General features: G+C 38.6%; 1 protein-coding gene across 1 annotated transcript; it reads left to right on the forward strand.

The window, feature by feature from the left end:
• The first annotated feature begins 1,568 nt into the window (after nt 1-1,568).
• LOC5576888 (glycine receptor subunit alpha-2) lies at nt 1,569-19,192 on the forward strand. Its single transcript, XM_021847728.1, has 4 exons — nt 1,569-1,894; nt 1,975-2,286; nt 18,382-18,577; nt 18,640-19,192. Exons 2-4 carry the CDS (start codon nt 2,207-2,209, stop codon nt 18,961-18,963), a joined length of 600 nt encoding a protein of 199 aa, XP_021703420.1. The 5' UTR covers nt 1,569-1,894; nt 1,975-2,206; the 3' UTR covers nt 18,964-19,192.
• Nucleotides 19,193-21,098: the final 1,906 nt, after the last annotated feature.

The raw sequence follows: 21,098 nt of genomic DNA on the forward strand, positions 1-21,098 counted from the left end.
AGGAAATCGTGAGATGAATCAAACCACAACGAACAATGGTGTGTACAAATTTGAATAAAGGTATACTACGCTCATTCGTTTTCTTAACTAAATTTTGAACAGATTCGATTGATGATTATGTTGTATTTCTAGTTCAGCTGCATAACTTCCATTTCCAACATTGTTATGAAGTATTAGTTATCAAAAGTACGCTTTGTAATAATGGATGTTCCTTACCTACTCGTCTGTAGTAATTGAAAATCTGTATCAGGATTCCCTGATGACTAAGAACGAGATACATTCTCAGTTACCATCCCCATAATGCTCTAAATTGACCAACTACAGTTCAATATGCTAATTGTAATGCAAGTAAGTGTGTCTTCCAGTTTGACGATAGCCATACAGTATTCAACATGTAAGGTGTGTGATCATTACAAAATGGTACCATATACTTATATATGAAAATTTTGGGAAAGACTATGGCCTTTTACAGCCTTTTATTTTCATCTGAATTTCCATAGAAACATCATTTTTATATATCGTTTGTTTTTAGGAATGTAACTCCGACAATAAAATAAACATGATAATTTATCGTCCTTAATAAATATTGAACATTTTTGATGTTTTGTCCGACCTTGGTATGGAAGCGCACTACTGTGCGATGTTCTATGACTCAATATCGATATCGAGCAACCATACTTAAATACGAACTCTCATGGTTACGAAGCATGATAATCCCTTGAAAAAAAAAACTTTCCAAAGGATTTCTGTTCCATGACTTAATATTTAAATGACTCGATGGTCCCTTTAATATGACTCCACTTTTGACTGTATAAAACTTATAGAAAGGTTTACATAAACATGTATTAAAATAAAGATGCAACGAAGCCAAACCTCAAATTTTCAAGAGCACAAATCTGGAAAATCAAACATCCGTTTTAGCTGAAAACTTATTCGATTAGTCACTAGCTGGTGGTGATCAATCGATTAAGTTTTCAGCTCAAAAGAGTGTTAGGTTCTTAAGATTTGTGCTCTTAAAAAATTGAAGTTTGGCTTCGCTTTATCTTCACCTTAATTTCGATAAAAAAATCGAAAATTTCAGAATATAGTGTGGAATATTTTAAATGTTATTTTCTAAAGTTATTACCATGTTGATTCGAATTGCCTGCACGCTTTGAATCCCGTTTACCGGCCTTAATTCTCCCGAAAACTTTTATTCAATCAAAATTTCAAACCAAACGAACAAGAAGACGTTACAATGATGGATCCCAAGCAGAAAAATAATCGAAATTCAGCCCAAATATGCCATTAAAAGGTGATTGTCTGGCTTTCGGAGCGTCTGGCAATTTGAAGCAGCACACGTAATTTATAACAACGTTAAAATTAAAAGAAAAGCCAAAATCAATATAATTTTACAATGTTCATCCTGCATATTCTCATACCCATTTGGTCTTGAACCTTTTCAATCATAGTAGAAGAGTCAGTACTGCCAACTTTTTCGAATAATTAAATTAACTGCCATTCTGTTGAGTCAGTCACCTACATTCTTGAGCAATTCGATTCTGCATATCTACGTGAAAATGAAATCGATACTTCCATGTCCAGTCGAATTTTTTCACCTCCCGCGTTCGGTTCGTGTAGTACATTTGATGATCATTAAAAAAAAATCAATTTTATTGCGAAAATGGCTTATCCGCGTATTGTGAGATTGCGTCAACCTAAGTAACATTTATGGATTGGAAAAACTCGTCAGAAATTCCTCAACGGTCATCTAATTTCTACGAATTCTGGTTTTGGATACATGGATTGAATTCAACAGTGCTAACAATTAAAAATGAAATCGAAACTTTGGAAGTGGAAAAAACTTCGTTTCAGACTGTGACATTGGGCGATGCCCACAACCAAAGTGAATATTGTAATAACAGCTCACTTGTGTAGATAATTGGAAATAAGTATTTGATTTTTGAACTCAATTCCTCTAAACCATCAATACAGCTGACGAAACCATCATTGGATACCCTATAAGTGCAAACGATTTTCTTTTCTCCGTTCTGGCGAACGATTTCCCACATTCGCCGTATTGAAGAAACCCACTGACCATTATTTTTTCATCGAGTATATGGCGTTCGTGAAAACGTGGATATTTATGGCCGGGGATTTATAGAATCTACGTAAGCAAAAGGCTTGAAAGGCCAAACTTCTTGGATGATCTTTCAACTGTCACAACATGACATCGAAGTGGACTCTACTTCTGATTCCACTAATGACCAGTTGTTTCCATTCGACACTCGGAGCAAAAACTAATCGGTAAGTCAAGAAATCATGCTACGGTTTAGTTGCAATTCTATTAAACAGTAGCCATTTTGTTATTTCGTATGCCCGTCGTGATAAATCAACCGCAAAATTGAATCACCTGAGCTGACATGCACAGAAGAAAAGTCAACGTAGAAAACCATGATGGAAAATGTTTACCGTGGTTTTCTGTCTCAGGATTATGTAACGGAAATAAGTCCTGTTTGCCGATATCTAGACGCACACTGACCAGACATCGAGTGTTTTTATTTTTACTATTATTCAAGGACAACTGCTTTGTATAGAATAGAGTTGTGAAATGCAGCATGCAAAGTTAATACCTACTATTTGGTTGTGCAACGAAACCTGTCACGTGCTTGGTCGTGTGGATATGTTAAGCATATCGAAGTCTAATGTGGTTACCATTCATGTCTTTAAAAAGAACCAGCTTACTATTTGTTTTGTTTTGCTTCTCTTATCTCGGTTGTCAAATGGCGTATCGAAAAGATGCCATTAGGACATATGCCAACATCTGGTTTATATGCGCCTGACGATTATTTGGTTAAAGCATTGAACATCTTCCTTGATGATGAGTCCGATGGGCGTCGTTCGGACTATTCGCTTGGTACTCTTAACCACATGATCCTATCCTTTCCAACCGCTTTCTGCTCGTTCTAAGCGTTTTTCAACAGATTGTTCCTCCATACCTCAGTATGGGTAGCGCCACGCCTGCCAGGAGCTTGCGTTACAGTTGTAGAAGCCCTTTTATAGCATATTCAACGTGGCTATCGAAGCGATCGAAGCTGAGCTTGTTATCGACATCACCCCAAGATACCTAAGGGATCGCTTGGAGATAGAATGCACTGCTGTCAAATCTAGTTTTTTCATCGACAGGGTCTCCCGTGGCTCTTTTTTCTTGGTTTTCTAGGTCTTAGACTTGATCGCGTAAGTTCGTTCGTACTAGCTTTTCCACTCTGGAGGACTGTCGCGTAAGTTTGTTTTCCCTTTTATACCATTCTTCTTTTCGTCACGTATTCGTCCTTCTTTCGCATCGCGTATCGAATAATTTCATCTGATATATTCGCGCTTCTATGTGAAGGAAAACTTTTCAGTCTGGCACCACTTAGTGGCTTTTTTGCCATCGATCTTGCCAAGTTGTTCCTTGGCCTTCTCGTAATCCTGCTTTGAAGTCGATATTTTAGCATACTATTCTTTACTGATATTGCTTATTCTATGAACAAACTTGATGATGACATCGAGTTACTCAGCAGCCACCTGCATTTTCGGGAGGCACCCCCTTTTGCTATCCTATTGCTACTAAAAGGGTCCACTCCACTTCGGATCACAGTTGCCCATCTGGTGATTCAAACGTCTCAACCATCAACTCGAAGCGAAAAAAAAGCACCGCAAGAGAGGTGGTAGAACCAAACAGTAGAAGCAGTCACTAACGCTCAGTCTTCTTCAAAAATATGGCCTAAACGATTGGACAATATTTTCTTCCTGCCATCTTCACTCCGCAAATTAGCGTCGAGACGATCGAATCTCAATAGTCGACTGAGCATGTTGTTCTCACAGACAGCCGGGCCCCGTCAGTGCGGACGCTACATCCTACCGGAACTGGCGGACAACCCCCGGCATCCAGACGTTACTGTTGCTATCGGGACGCATAAGGGATACAGTGCCTATCCCGCGAAATCCCCAACCAGTTATCTGGGCAGTCAGGGCCCCGTCGGTGCGGATGTTTTGGAAGTACCGGAACCGGTGAACAACTCCTGTCACTCATAGAGAGTTGGAAGGGGGTGCAAAAGGGATTAACATCCTATTCCCCTGAGGACAGCGTGGGAAGCAAGCCACAGGAAACTGTTTTCTCTGGGTGATGCTCGGAACGCCCAATGCCCCGATGGACAACGAGGGAAGCAAGCATCCGTCAAATCGAAACTCGAACAGAAAATACCACTAAACTCCACCATGCCAGCCCTCTTCGACCGTACAAGCTGAATACTTTCCAGCCTTGGGACCGGAGGCAAGCGATGCCAGATTGTATGATCTGTTACACAACGCTCGTTACAATCGCTCAACACGGATTTCACCCGGGAATTCCGGAACCGTTACCAGGGAGGTTTCTTCAACCAAACATCAACCCGTCTCAAATTCCGATCTCTCTCGGTTCTCAACTCCATCCGCGGGGAACGCGGGAGATATTCCGTCGTTTTCTGTACATAACGATGCTCCTTCCAGATATCCTGCCTCTCAGTAGTAATGCCAAGCGGCATGCCCGGAATCGGCAGAACAATCCTGTCTGCAACTGACCACTTCTTGGGCCCTGCACCCGGTGAATCTTTATCAGCCTTAACAACCTATGTCAATCCATTTTTTGACGCGTCTCCCAGTTCTTCTTCGGGCTCGAACTCACAGCAGCAGTCCTTCATAAGGTTTCCTAGCAGCCCTGTTGGAAACGACTGTCTTGCCGTAGCTCCAGAAGTTCTGGCAGTAGTACCGCTTGGTGGGGCTACTAGAACCTCATGTCCTCTCAATGGATTTTCCCAAACCTGCTTTTCTACCGCAGCTCCTTCAACTCTGCCAGTTGTGGGTTCGGTTGTATGACATTTGCTAGAAAACCATTTGCCAGAATGGACCAGGGAAAGATATTGCTTCATAACTGGTCGGCGTTAAGTCAGAGGGGACCAAGTAACCAAACCTCGGAAAATTGGATTATTCTCTCATTAGATGCGAAATTACCTCACCTTCGATTTACTTTGACCAGATTTGATGAAAGCTGTAAACTGCGAGAGATATGTGACAAATTTACTTTGGATGATCAATAAAAATCGATAAAAGTGTGCAGTTAGAGTGGACCAAGTGCTTATTATCAGAATAGCGAAAATGATCAGCGTGCTGAGGAATGCGAGGAAATGAAAAACATTTCAAGAGATTTGTCAGATTTTTCGACATCGAATGATTCTTCTACTTATCCATCAATAGAAATTTATAAATATTACTTAATTCGATGCATTTGATTTTGATTTTTGAGCATTTACCATACTTGAATGGGTGGTCAGAAATTGCAACAATTTCTGTGCAGACAGAGCGGACCAAGTGTTGAAAAGCAATAAACTGATTGATTATTGCATTTTTTGAGTCAATTTCAGAGTCCGATAGAAGTTTATGATAGTTCTATGGTGTATGTATGGAATGTGCTAGACGCCGCTTATTGGGCTACTATATTTTGGTCGGTACTCAAGATTTTCACTTGGTCCACTCTGACTGAACACATATTTGAATATTTCTGGTCTTCAATGCCCTGACCCTGCAAAACCTAAATTTTCAGGCTATCGCAGTGTCACTGATTTCGGTATTGACGGATATGGATTATTGAAGAATTTACGATATTGGTGTCGGAGGCTCTTGATAATCTGTTTATCTTAGAGATATGCGCCCAGTTTGACCATGCAAGCATTAAATGATTGTTATTTTCTTAGAAATTGTTCAGTCAGAGTGAATCAACTCACTGAACGGTGGTCTTTAGTTCAGTCAGAATGGACCAAGTACACATAGTCCATCTAAAAATCGTTCTATTAGAGGCTTGGATTATGATTTTTCATGATTATCACTTCACATTATACTATTTGGAAGTAATACAAAGACGTGTAGAAATATTGAATCTAAATTTAAACGAGTTCAAAAATTACAGAGCGTTAGACTTTAAACCCATTTTTCTCAAAATATGAAAAATGTGACTTGGTCCACTCTGACTTAACGCCGACCAACTATGCTTTGCACACCCGAGCAAAGTTTGAGAACATATTAAATACTTATTTTGATGTTGTGATGACGCGGATTTTGATAACTCAGTTTGTTGTCATTTTGGTCGTTTTAACGGTGATATTTTTACCGTTAAAACGACCAAACTGAGAGCAGAAAAATGTTCCCATGAAATCAAATTAAAACTCTTTTTGCTGTCAGTGAAAGCAAATTGAAAACAGTTTCTGCTATCATTGAGAGCAAATTGAGAACTCGCTGAGATATACACATTTTCGATTGATATTGAAACGTGGCTGCGACTACACAGCAAAAAATTCTAAAATTTACATGGCACGTAACTTTTTATGATAATCATGTAAAACGAGTTGCAACTAAACATTCAACGATAATTAATGTAAACTGTCTCATTGCATTCGACAATGCTTGCAATCTTGAATGATACTGAAACATTTCATGATCTTACATCCAACATTTTCCAATATTGCATGCTTTCTTGCATCTTGAAAGTGAAATTGCAAACAAGAATGCTCGGTTAACATGATTCTACGCTGAATATTATGTCAGAAATAATGTACATGGATGGATCGACGGCTTGTCATTCCATGTGCATTATTAATGATTGAATTTTCAGCGTGAATATCATGTAAACCGAGCCGTTTTGCATGCAACATTTTTAGAGAGAAGATGTTTCGTGTTCAATATTAAGGATTTTGGTAACAATGTTGTAAATAATAGATGTGTTTATAGGTTTTTTCATTGAATGGCTTTGCATGATTGAGGCTAAAATTACGTTACGTGTAAATCTAAGATTTTTTTGGTGTGTAGATAAATGCCTATTTTTTATATTCTCATGGTATTTAAACATGTAGCACGAATAAATTTATAATTAAATAAAAAGAAAATATGAACAAAAATGTAAAATGCTAGCAGAACAAAAACTAAATATGATATCGAATATATCATTGATGTATTGATATCACATTATGATATCAACTTGATGCTATATGACAATATATGTTTTCAACTTGCTATCATTTTGATGTTGGACTTTGCTCGTGTAAAAATACAAAGGCGTGTAGAATCCTTCGAATTATTATGATTTTCAGCGTACGATACATATCTATATGGAAAATAATTGTTTCGTAAGATTTTTAACTTTTTGTTTGGTAAAATGTTTTAAACTTATTATGGTGTTATAGACTTAGAGACGTGCAGTTATTCAGCAAGACCAAGTTTAGGGCCGTGAGTTGGAATCCCACCGGCCGAGGATTTTTTCAGATTGGAAATTTTCTCGATTTTCCAGAGCATAGAGTATCTTTATGCCTGCAGTACAATTTACAAATACGAAAATGGTCAAATGGCAATGAAAGCTCTCAGTTAATAACAGTGGAAGTGTTCTTCATAATTGTACTGAAAAGGAATTTTGCTGCCTGCAGCTAACAGATGCAATGGAAGTTATAAAAAACAATGTTGTGCCATCTTAATTTTAAATAATTACAGTTTTAAAAAACAAAGGAAGACTGGTCGCAATAAAAGTATCTGCAAAGAGGATTAAAGTAAAATAAAAATGCATAAATCGGGAAATGGATAGTCAATACCTGTCCCCGAATAAAGAAGTTGTATTTAAAGTAAGTCGATCATGGAACTTAAACATGACGTTTATCTAATTTGTAATCTTCAATGATTCGAGTGATTCTTAAAACATAAATCTTCATTACCGATTTGTTTCGTACAGCAAGTGGCTGAATATGTGAAAAAATATCTTTTTGGTTTTTGCTGTCAATCATGACCACGTGGCGGTCCTCCAAGGGGTTTCTAAATATCTCTTGTACGGTATATTCTAAAGATTGAAGAGTTTTTCGGCAGCCTGTCGCAAATGGTGTAAAACTATTTTAAAACAAAAAACGCGATTCAAATTAAAGAGTAAAAAAGTTTAACTTTATTTTCAACAATTGAATAATGTATGTAAATATATGACCGAAAGAACTTTGGGCTATGTCATTAGAGTTATATTCTTAAAATAATTATTCGCGCTAAACTGATCATATTTCAATCATAATTTCCCCTTCTTTTAATGGAAGGCTGTCTTTTTTTGTTGTTCTGTGATATTCCACAAAGGTACACTATTTAGTCATTTATCCATCCGACTAAACTAATTCGTGCTAAACGTCTCAACTGCTTTTTTCACTCAGGTCAGCTATAAAGCAAAATAGATAATCCCTTCATCAGTTCTGCCACACATCTTTCACGTTTTGAAAATTGCATAAAATTGTATGCGAAAAATTGTCACCAAATAGGCTAAACAACATGGATCGATCAATTGCGTTTTTTGATACTTGTTATAAGATAACAATGATATAAATATTATTTTGCGCAACATTCAAGACGTAAGCGATATACTGCACAAGTGACGATAAATTTCACTTGTTTTTTTGCACTGTGCAATACAAGTAGTCCAATCGTCTTAATACAGTCGCCTCTCCACATCTCGATATCGAAGGGACCATCGAGATAGGGAGAGGTCGAGACAAAGAACAAATTTTTGATGAATACTAGATTGAAAAACACTCCGTTGCCAAGAATAATAATAATAATAATAACCAAACAGACGTCATTTTGCGCTTCTAATTTGTTTTGAATCCCAAAACTTTGGTCTACTAACCTTCGATATTGGTCATATCGACATACGTAGAGAAAATTGAGAACGAAAAATCAACAGAAACACATCGCGATATGGAGATATCGAGATAAGGAGGATATCGAGATATGGAGAGTGAAAATGTATGCAGACTGAAGGGTTTTATGAAATCATCGACATAGGGAGAGATATCGAGATGTAGAACATCGAAATGAGGAGAGGCGACTGTATAAATAATCTGAATGTTGGCTACACAATGTTACATGCTATAAGTACAAATAATATGAATATATTCAAGATAACAAAATAACAAGTGTCGGAAAATTTGGAAGCCTTAAATTTTCCATTAATTTGTCGATTGATTATCAAGGTTGAGAATGAATTACAAAAAATGATTCTGGGGAATGGTTTTCTGGCAAATGTCATACAATCCAAAGAAACTTCTCTCTCAAGTTTTCCGGTTCCTGCTCTTACTACATCACATAATTTCATTCTGCAATGGAATTTGAATGGCTACAGGTCTCGGCTTTGGGATCTGGAATTGATTATCCAGAATAATCAACCTTGGATCTTAGCCCTTCAAGAAACGAATAATACAAGGGATAGGCAAAATGATTGAGATAGGCAAAATTTTGCTCAGATTCAAATGCTCATAACTTTTTGAAAAATGGATGAAATGGGATGCATCTGGAAGCATTCGATGGCAAATTAGGTCTTTTTTCAGGAATTTACATGGCCATGCATACATGGACACCGGAGATGTTCCGGATTTTCTGATGTCATGTCCAAATTACATTATTTTGTCGCTTGCTATTTTGTGCGGTGTCACGTTCTATAGATGTTAAGATTTTTCCAAGAAACTAGATCCAATTGATGATTGAATGCAGGTGGACGCATTAAGATCCGTTGACAATCTTCCGAGATATGGCCATTCCCGTAAAACTTGTTCCGATGATTTTGATACCTATGTTCCTATGATTTTGATACCTTCTACTTCTTCCTTAGGTATTTTCTGTACTATAAATACAGGATGTAGACGGCACAGAAGAGAGACTTCCCGGACTGTGGACTGACTAACATATTATTTTATTTCTTATTTGAAAAATATTACAAAAACTACGCATTTTCGCCCAAATATGAGCTCAATAGCTTTCAAAATATCCTGCCGACGTGAAACTAAAGGGCAAAGAATAAGATACATTCCTCAACATTCCAAATCCCACGTGCTTATCGACAAAAATATATATGATGTGGGGAAAAATTGTCAGAAATTTCATCAGGAAATCTTCGAAAGCTTTGTCAGATACCGAAGATTACTGCGACAAATATCGATGGAAAATTTTACTTCAAAACTTAATAGTAGATTCAAAAGGCTTCCACGAATGGTTTTTGTTCTTCTTATCGGCATTACGTCCCCGCTGGGACAGAGCCTGCTACTCAGCTTAGTATTCTTATGATCACTTCCACAGTTATTAACTGAGAGCTTACTATGCCAATGACCATTTTTGCATGTGTATATCGTGTGGCAGGTACGAAGATACTCTATGCCCTGGGAAGTTGAGAAAATTTCCAATCCGAAAAGATCCTCGACCATTGGGATTCGAACCCACGACCCTCAGCTTAGTCTTGCTGAATAGCTGCGCGTTTACCGCTACGGCTATATGAGCCCTGGCAAAATCTGCCAAAAATTAAGCTTTTTTCAAGATCACATTGATTTGAATGAGAAAGTTAAGTAATTATCGCTAGCTTGCTATTTGAAACCGATAGAATGACATTGAAGGAAATTTCCCAGTATTATCACAGTTAAAATATTCAAAAAAGGTTGCGGCTCATAAATATTCAAATAACGCAAAATTTACAACTGGTTAATAATATATAAGGAACAGATTCCTCACATTTATTCATTAATCAAAAGAAAGGACACTTATTCTCAAAGGCTTCGCGGACCCCCTGAGAGCTCGTCACGGCCCCTAGGGGTCCGCGGACCACCGGATGAGAAACCCTGCTCTAATGCTTAATGCATACTTCTGTTCACATTTACAATCTTAAACTCTAGGCCTAGCTCTACTACTTCATTCCCTCTTTTTAGCTACTCTCTTACTCTCTTCTGGTGTGCGGTAAATTCATTTGTGTGCAGTGCGACGGGTGGTGTTCATTCGCTCTAACGAAGGTACGGTGCTGCCATCTGGAAAAAATTTACTCTATGCGTGAAGCGTCGAAAATTTAACCCGGCAAGGTATACGAAGTGAAATTTCAAATGCCTACATATAAAATTAATTACAATAGCTATTTAAATTCTTTTCAGTACATGTTGATAGACTATTGATGGGCTACATTATAGACACATTATTTAGATTTTTATATTTTTTTTTCCTCAATATTATGCGGATTCTATAGGTTATCATAAATCTAACCCCGTACACTTAACAGAATTTAATTAAATTTTGTTTTGCATTTTTTACAAGCCTTTGAAAATTGACTTCCTATTATTTGCCATGTAAAGAAATCGGAGTCTCACGCATAGGGTTAACTGTGGTAATTGCCTCCGTCATCGCGAAGGCATTTGAAATTTCACTTCGTATACCTTGCCGGGTTAAATTTTCGACGCTTCACGCATAGAGTAAACTTTTTCCAGATGGCAGCACCGTACCTTCGTTGGAGCGAATTGGGGGTTGAATTTATGTTGCCGACTACCGACACATAAACGAAACGAACATGCACATGGGCAAAATGAACGGGTACTCATGGTTTAAAATCATGTCAACGGAAGCTTGCCGACACGCGGCCTTAACTTATAATATACCCACGGACACCTTATAGCACCACGGATTCGCATTTAAGGTTCAACACTCGCACAATATACACCAACTTGCACAAAGCGCTATCACGGCACTTAACTTTTGCCTAACTAGCTATTTGAGGGAAATAAGGGAAAAATCTAAATTAGCAACCTAAAGGACTCTTCACGTTTATCTCTAGTTCACCTAGAACTTCACACCACGGCGCGTTTAGACTATTAGGACCGCTCTCGCCTCTTTCACAGACCAGAACGAAGTGAAAGAGTCAAGTTCAGGGATCCTCAGATTAGGCGCAAGGTTTGCAAATCTTCGTCGCCGGTAATTACGCGAAATCTACGAAGTAGAATTTCGCGAAGGTCACAAATTGCCTTCACGCATACGCATCAATCTTCCTAAGTGGGCGATCATCCAACTCGCTGCCCACCCGAAGTTTTATAAAAGACTTAGGCGGTCAACGATACTTGAACCCAGGTCGATATACGAGCCTAGATCACGGTCTTCTGCAAAAGGATCGCTTGGCTGTCGATTTACGCTCAGAGCTAGAATCGAACAGGGAACTCATTCTACAAATGGTATACGGAGTGGAGCAAATGAACAAATGAACTCGAATTCAGTATTTCACTCAAAGTGAGAGGTGTATATACAGAAGGTTATTTAATAATCTAATCCAACATAAGGAAATTCTTCGGGTCAACTTAAACTAATATTCATTTCAAATTCAATTATTCGTGGTACCGCCACATACTCCTACATCAGAATAATTTCTGGTCTGCTTCCATCAGCACCATCAGATTTCGCTTGTTTTGAAGCCAGACTTTTTTCATTTCGAATCTTCATTCGCTGCTTCATCTCCTGCAAAACGGTAGCATTCCTCAGCAAGACAGCCGGTGAAGGCAGGGTTTTTCTCCTTGATAAGGGGAATAGAGCCTCAAGCACGACAGCCAACTTGAGTCTCCCGCCGGTTACCAGGGTTCACTGGCTTGGAGACAGGAGCAGGCGATCCGCGCCACCAAAATTCGACAATAGAATAAAGTACAATTTTTCTGTCGGCAGAGCTACAAACTTCTTATTCTGATTTTGCTCTTCGGTACTTCGGTACAGATGGTTCCCTTACAAACGCCGGTGTCGGCATATGGGTCCAGCTAATAACATCCCGGACGTAAGTATGAGCCTGCCTACATAGTGTTCAGTATTTTCCACCGAGGCTGCAGCAGCTTTTATCGCTGCTACCATCCCTTCTGACCGTTCGATCTTAGTCCTAACCGACTCAGCCAGTGTAATATCTGCACTACAGTCAGATTTGTCTATACACCCTTGGATTTAAACAATATTGAAGTACGCACTACCTGCACGGTTTTCACGTGGATCCCTGGACACTGCAGAGTTCCAGGGAACGAAATGGCTGATCATCTTGCCAGATCGGGCCTTTCAGGTCAACGGTATATCTCAGAGGTTCCTTTCATGGATCTTAAACGTTGGATCAAATCTACCTTCCGTCAACATTGGGAAGACTCATGGTACCGCACAAGAACGCTTTTCCTTCGGATGAAAAACGTGACCACCACTTGGTCAAACCTGCCAATTCTCAAGGACCAAAGGATAATATCTCGCTTACGAACCGGCAGGCTTGATAGAAACTCCTCTGCGAGGCAAAGAGGAGGCAATTTTGCCGTTTTTCTGTGGAGAAAAAACTGAACTCAAAATTTGCAAAACAGATCCTCAATCCTCCTCGAGTGAGAGTGCAAGAAAACGCGAGGATTTTTTCAGGTACCCTCTCTCTCTCTCTCTTGTTGCGATGCTCACCTTAACTCACACTTCAAAAGAACTCTTGAGTCTGCCGCCCAAACAAACAGTCCTTGGGGAGTTGTGGGAGCTCCCTCTTTTGATGAAATAGTGTACTAAAGCCCTGTCCCAATTTTAGTGCTAAACGCTTAAATTTAGTCCAAAAACATATGTTTACTCAATTTTTTTACGTTTTTCGTTGGTTTAAGTCTAAAAAACATTTTTTAATGTTTCTTTAGATTTTGTCACACCCCTTGGCTTAGACTCAAAATTTGGATATATTTTGTTTTCCGTGTCCCTTCCGAAATGTCAGTTAGGAACAACCCCAGTGTTAAAACTAAAACCCCTGTGGTGTTTTTGTCGACTAAGCGAACGTCAAACATGATCAAAAGTGTCAAGGTTCATATATGGACCCAATTTTTTAATTGAAGTTTAAACATGATATAGCCATTATTTAAACGTAAAAAATGGCTAAAGTAGTTGCAATAACATGCTCTTTCGTGTTGGTAAATAAAAACAAGATTTCATAAAAAATTTTAGGACCCAATTTCACTCTGTGTTTTGTGCTGCATCTTCCTCGCTCATTTTTCGTTGCCTCTCTGCTTGGCATTTTTTCGCTCCCTTGCAAAGAAGCAAAGGCAGCACGCTGCTCTAGAGGTTTTCACCGAACTCTAATGATGTTGAGGAGCATTATCATGCCTGCGAACCGGACACATCCCAATATCGTACAATTTAAGAGACGGTCCCTTCCACAAAGAATGCGAGTCTTGTCATATCCCAGCCTCTGTCAACCATGCCCTTTATGTCTGCCCCATGCCCCATTGCTGCTTTACTGTGTTTTTACACGATGCCAACTTGTACAGCAGTACCTATATGGTCCTACCCATTACGACGACGACATCGATGCCAGACTACAGACACGAAAATTTTTTGCCTAATTGTACTAGGTATGTATGGATTTAAACTTATGAAATGTTAGATTGACAGTTATCTCTTTTCTATCGGTCAGTCTTCTGCTGACCGTATTTCAACCGGGTCTCAGTCTTCTGCTGAACCTTCTCTCCTGTTGAACTAGCGTAATGTTAAAAACACGTCTTTAAGGTGAAGATGAATCGAAGCCAAAGTTCATATTTTCAAGAGCACGGATCTGGAGAACCAAACTTCCGTTTAAGCTGAAAACTTAATCGATTGGTCACTAGCTGGTGGTGATCAATCGATAAGGTTTTCAGCTTAAACGAATGTTTGGTTCTCCAGATCCGTGCTCTTGCAAATTTGAACTTTGGCTTCGATTCATCTTCACCTTAATAGAGATGAAAAAAATGTCTTTTATGGACGGTCCCTTCTTTTCTTGCCGGGAACCTCAGCTGGTTACTACTGATGGGTCCACAATCCTCTTCTTTACATTGCAGTTGTTTGCTTTGATGGATAATTTCTTCTGGGTCGACCATAGAGCCACTATCCGTCTCCGCTGAAATAGTCGCCTTTGTGATCCCATGGTTATCTAAGCAAGCAGGAAGGCTAGGGTTGACATAGTCCTTCATGGGGTACTATGTTCAGAGTTGGATCGGTCTAAGTCAGGTAATGGTACCTGAGCCTACTCCCGCCGAGGTGAAAAAAACCCGGCGACGGATTTAAAACGTACTCTAACCTACTCATGCTTAAGCACATTTCAATTGATTGCGATGCTATATGGATTTAAGTTTCACGAAGGTAAAATGTGTTTTGTGTGATTGCTCTATTTGATGCGATATTCTCCATTTAATCCAAGTCCAATCCATATATGTGTGCTATCCATAACTATGGGGCGTCTGTACTTCTACTACATGTGTTAAAGTGACATTTGTACTTACACAGTAAAAAAATCTTAAATTTACGTGACTCGTAAACTTTTATGATAATCATGTAAAACGAGTTATAACTGAATATTCAACGATAAATATTGTAAACTGTCTCATTGCATTCGAAAATGCCCGCAATCTTGAGTGAAACATTCCATGGTCTTCTATCCAACATTCGCCAATATTGCATGCTTTCTTGCATCTAGAAAGTGAAATTGCAAACAAGATTGATCGGTTTATATGATTCTACGCAGAATATTCTGTCATATATAAGGCACATGGATGAATCAATGGCTTGTCATTCAATGTGCATTATTTATAATTGAATTTTCAGCGTGAAAATCATGTAAACCGAGCCGTTTTGCATGCAACGTTCTTTAAGAGAAGACGTTTTGTGTTCAATATTAAGGATTTTGCTAGCAGTGTTGAATACCTATAATAGATGTGTTGGTTCTATCATTTTTTTTCCTTTAATCATTTATTTGATAGGCTCAATCGCCTAAAGGCTTGCGGAGCAGAAAAAACTATTTTTCATTAAAACTATTTAACAAGAAATATTTATGTTTGTGCTTTTCTTGGCCGAAGAGTTGGTCCAGGTGTTCGGTTATCAACGCCAATCTGACTGTCGTTCAGAGAAGCAGAATCCGAACATATCTTCTTCCTTTCGTTTGCCTTTCTCGTTGATAGCCGTCACCGATGGTTGTTGATGTGAAACTGATTGAATGGGAGGAAAGTCTTCGGTGTTGAAGCAAGAATTAGTTTCACTTCCCGATGGAGCGGAATTTGCTGATGTTTGGGTAATGTTGGTGATGCCATTAGCTGCCGCCGGTACTTGCGGACATTTCTTATCCGGATGTCCTGGGTAGACGATGGAGGTTTCGAACCCGCCAATTGTAGCGAAGGATGGGATCGGACGTCTGATTCTCATATAGAGAATCCTATGCCCATAGAGGACTACCGTAAAATAGGGTGTAATTAATCAGAAGGGTGAAATTGATCATCGTATCACACGATTTTCTTTATTCGTAATGGAGCACAAATATCAATGTAAGCTGCAGTAAAAGAACGTTGCTTGTCGTAACTATTGTAGAATTGTGTGCTTTGAAGTTTTTTTTTGCGTTTAAGAATGTTTATTTCTATGAAAATAACGTAAAATTTCAGAATCATGCACGGTGCAGTATTGACAAATTGCTATGAACTTCTATTTATAAGCAAGGATTTGAACATGGTAAAAACCTGAAATTTTGTGAGGATGCTTGATATATATCCCCAAACCAGATTTCATCACCAAAACTCGTACCAATTAGCTCATATGGTTGAAATAATTGAATTTCTGTTAGATATCATTGAAATCCTTAGGAAATTGCATACATTTAGGCGTTTTCCGCGTAATTCTTGAAATTTAACTATTCGTTATTTATATAAATATTGCATTGTTAAGAATTTCACAAGTATATTCGGATTCAGGGAGCTCAAATTTATCATATAGAGTTGTTTTGGAAACTAACAATAATGGCATTGACAAGTGATCAATTTCACCCCAAAATGAGATCCTCTGATTTTTTATTTTATTTGTTAACACTAAAATGACATTTGTTAGAAAATTTCGGTACATAAGTCGATGAGGCTCACCTTCGTACTTGTTTTCCTGCATTTAGTTGGTTGGCATTGTTAACATTATATAAAACAGACTAGAAAAACCGTGAAAAATGATCAATTTCACCCGAAATTTCGGTACCGGTCTTATGAGCGTTTTGTACATCGTGCATTTGGTGCGGGGGTGAATCTTTCTTGACCGCAGTTTCTTCTGGAGCCCATAGTAGGCACGACTTCCGCTGATGATGCGCCTTCGTATTTCCTGATTAACATTGTTGTCAGCCGTCAACAAGGATCCGAGGTAGACGAACTCGTCCACCACCTCGAAGGTATCTCCGTCTATCGTAACACTGCTTCCTAGGCGGGTCCTGTCGCGCTCAGTTCCGCCAACCAGCATGTACTTTGTTTTCGACGCATTCACCATTAGCCCGACTCTTGTTGCTTCGCGTTTTAAGCGGGTGAACAAATCTGCCACCGTTTCAAATTTTCTCCCAATAATATTCATGTCATCCGCGAAGCAAACAAATTGTCCGGATCTCGTGAAAATCGTGCCTCGACTGTTAAGTCCGGCTCTCTGCATAACACCTTCAAGCGCAATATTGAACAACAGGCACGAAAGTCCATCGCCCTGTCGTAGTCCCCGCCGAGACTCGAACGAACTGGAGTGTTCGCCCGAGATCTTCACGCAGTTTTGCACACCGTTCATCGTTGCTCTGATCAATCTTGTGAGCTTCCCGGGAAAACTGTTCTCGCCCATGATTTTCCATAGCTCTACGCGGTCGATACTATCGTATGCCGCCTTGAAATCGATGAACAAATGGTGCGTAGGGTACTCACGGCGTTTCTGAAGGATTTGCCGCACGGAAAAGATCTGGTCCATTATCAAGCGGCCGTCGATGAAACCTGCTTGATAACTTCCCACGAACTCGTTTGCTATAGGTTGTTACCGTACATGTACGGTAACATCTTTTCTTTATATTTAGGATGGTAGGGAATCTTCCATGTTAAGTTCGCTAACGTCCAATTGAAATTGAGAGATGGTGTGGGTACAATGAGGCACTCATTGGTAATTGGTCAGCGAGCTTCATTTGTGTGGAGAGCCGGATATCGAAAATGAGCACCGCATTCGGGGATTCTGAGTGACCAATGAGACAAGGATGAGCGAGGAGTCGCTGAAGGAAACGGGGCAATTTGTGTGAGGCAATAGACGGGACAACAGCCCAAGAACGTTATCTGTCGTATTGCGGCTCACGTGCCGTGGGCTGGCTCGAACGCCGTTCGGAAGAGTTTTTTACGGGAGTTCGCCACTGCAGTTTACCTATCGGTTCTCCAGTTACTACCGCCCATAAAGTGATCATCGGAACACCGTCAGTTCCGGGCGCCAATCGGAGATTACCGATGGCAAGTCACCCCACCAGGAAAGACTGCTGCTGTGGCCACGACGGCTGAAGGCAACCGGACCAACCCTCGTGTGAAGGTGACCATCAACGAGACCGCTATTGGGTCACCAAAAGCTGGAGTATCCAATCATGGATGATTATGGGTCAACCCCACATGTCCTTTATCCAGATTTCCGCTTATTAAAAATCCCTAGCTCTGATTCTCAATGGATTCAAGTTCTTCCGGACATGCTTCAATACTGAGTGAGCTGTCATGCGCTATCGATGTGATAACATTTTTTCATTATTATTTTCAGCAACAACTACGCAAACATTTCCGATATAGGGGAACTTTCCAAACACCACGCCGTAAGTTTATCACTCTCCGACATTCTTCCTCAACACCACAAAACGTACGATAAGAATCGTGCGCCCAAACTATTGGGTCAACCGACAGTGGTGTATTTCCACGTTACTGTCCTATCGATAGATTCTATCAACGAGGAATCAATGGTAAGCATCCAGCAATATACCTTTTATATCTTTACATTGGATCATGACCCCTTTACTTGTAGACGTACGTAGCGGACATATTTTTGGCACAAAGCTGGCGCGATCCACGGCTACGATTGCCGGAAAACATGAGCGAAGAGTACCGGATACTGGACGTCGACTGGCTGCACAACATTTGGCGACCGGATTGTTTCTTCAAGAACGCCAAAAAAGTCACCTTCCACGAAATGAGCATACCGAATCATTATCTATGGCTTTATCACGACAAAACACTGCTCTACATGTCCAAGTTGACACTGGTTCTGTCCTGTGCGATGAAGTTCGAATCCTATCCACATGATACGCAAGTTTGCTCGATGATGATCGAAAGTTGTAAGTATGGATGAGGTAAAAGACAGGTCTGTCGGTTATATCATTGCTTGTCGGAAAATAAGATTTTGATGAATCGGAAATCATTCAGTGAAGGTAAGCTTACCAAACATTTTTTTAAATATTTTTTTCTTTAGCATTGGGGATCTAATTCACAACCATCCTCTCATAGCAAGGGTTTTCATTCATGAAAATATTTTTGTTACAAAGTTTTGAGACATTTGATAATTCTATTACCTACTAGAAGTGTACCAATGGTCATAGCGGTTAACTATTTGGCTTTATGTGAAATTTCAAAAGCTTTCACAAGTTTAGCATTTTGAAATGCTTTAACAACAAATCAAATTAAATATATCTTGATATTTAACTACTAGATTACACAAGAGAATCCATAATGTTAAAACAAATAAATTACCGCGTGTGGCGATACAGGAAACAACTATGGTCATAACTAATACACCTACTCTAGTTGTAGAAATATGTATTGGAGAGGGACACGTTAATAAATATTTTGATTCACTTTTCCATGCGAATTGAGGGAAGTTTTAAGTTTTCTTAACAATTTTTCATTTCATATAAATTGTATGGCATCCAAAAAAATACAATCTAGCTCGCTACACCTATAAACACTGTTGGAAAGCTTGAAAACAGTGAATTGTACTGTACTGAACGAAAAACCGATTAAAATGTCACTTGCATCCCTTTGCGTTTGGGCCCCACAATTGCTATCTTAACTAAATGAAATGGCATGTTTCAAATGTTTATAGACCAAGTTTCAAATTATTTTGGCCTATAAAAACTTCTCATGTGAAAAATTAATCAAAATGATGCCGAAACAGTGCTTTATCCTTAAAAGTATTCAAAAAAATCCATTACATTATTCAATTTTAGAACAATAAAAAACAAAAACCTTCGTCTTTGAACTCCATTTAGTAGCAATAAATACCATTTCTCAAATAGTTTTCTTTTCAGCAATCGTGGAAGATACCTATGCATTTGATGCATGAATAAAAAGCTCAATGCTAAAAACATGCAAGTCTTGAAACTTGTATACAATATAGTATACAAGTATTCGTCAGCTTTTGCGATGAAACTGACGCTTTGGTTAGTCATGCATGCTTTTTTGCTCTAACGTCCCTTATTTATCACATGTCGTTTTCGTTTTTAGGAACTGGGTCGGTGATCAACACATAAACAAACAAACATGAAGCAAAATGAAGTTCCGTTGAACCTGAATCGGGTTGGGGTTAAAACTGTGGTTCAGAACGGATTTCGTCAGTTCCAACCTAGGTTCAAAAACGAATTCGACAATAGTTTACAAGAGGTAATAAGCCATTGATTTATTTTGTTTTACATACACTACCGGCCAAAGTTTGAAGTTGTTTGCAACACTCCAAAAAGTTCAGGTCCATGGGTGATAGGAATTCTTTTTTGAAATTGTTTTGCATCAATCAGTAGAGATAGTTGGGTCTCATGTTTAATAAATTATTTTTGGACTAATTTTCAAATTAACGAGCATCTAACATTGAAACATTCCTTGTTTTCTTAAAAAAAAAGTAGCCAATAAAATAATACGACTTAGGCAATAGTTTAAACAATTTGACCAATAAAAAATTAATAGAAAAATCAATAGAAATTACTATAAAAAATTGAAAATAAGAAAGAAAAAATGAAAATATTAATAAAAAAAATATAATCAGCTGTAAAAAGATTTAAATGTTGCAAAGAAAAATTCATAATTAGCACTAAAAAGCCAAAAAAGTCTTTGGAAAATCCAACAAACCAAAAGCTTCCAATAAGAACTGTAAAATTTATTGCTATTTACTTAATTTTTCAAATGATTTTTTTTTTTTATATTTTTTGGAAAACTACTTTCATAATAGTGCTTTTTATGTTTTTTCCTGGAAAATATTTCATTCCTAAATGTTTTTTTTTTATCAACTTTTTTTCTTTGGTTTTCATTTTTTTCGTGGAGAGATGACTAAGAGGTATCGAACGCAGCTCTCACTCGCCACACAAGGGTTCGAATCCTGGTTAGACTTAAAACATACTTCTTGTCAACTTGTCAAACTGATTTCATCAATTGCTAGACCTCGATTTTTAGCAGCAGCTGGCTGGTTTTATACGTTAAAATGATGTAGTTGTACATCAT

This window comes from Aedes aegypti, chromosome 1 (assembly GCF_002204515.2).
Source record: "Aedes aegypti strain LVP_AGWG chromosome 1, AaegL5.0 Primary Assembly, whole genome shotgun sequence".
In the NCBI taxonomy this organism is placed as follows: Eukaryota; Metazoa; Arthropoda; class Insecta; order Diptera; family Culicidae; genus Aedes; species Aedes aegypti.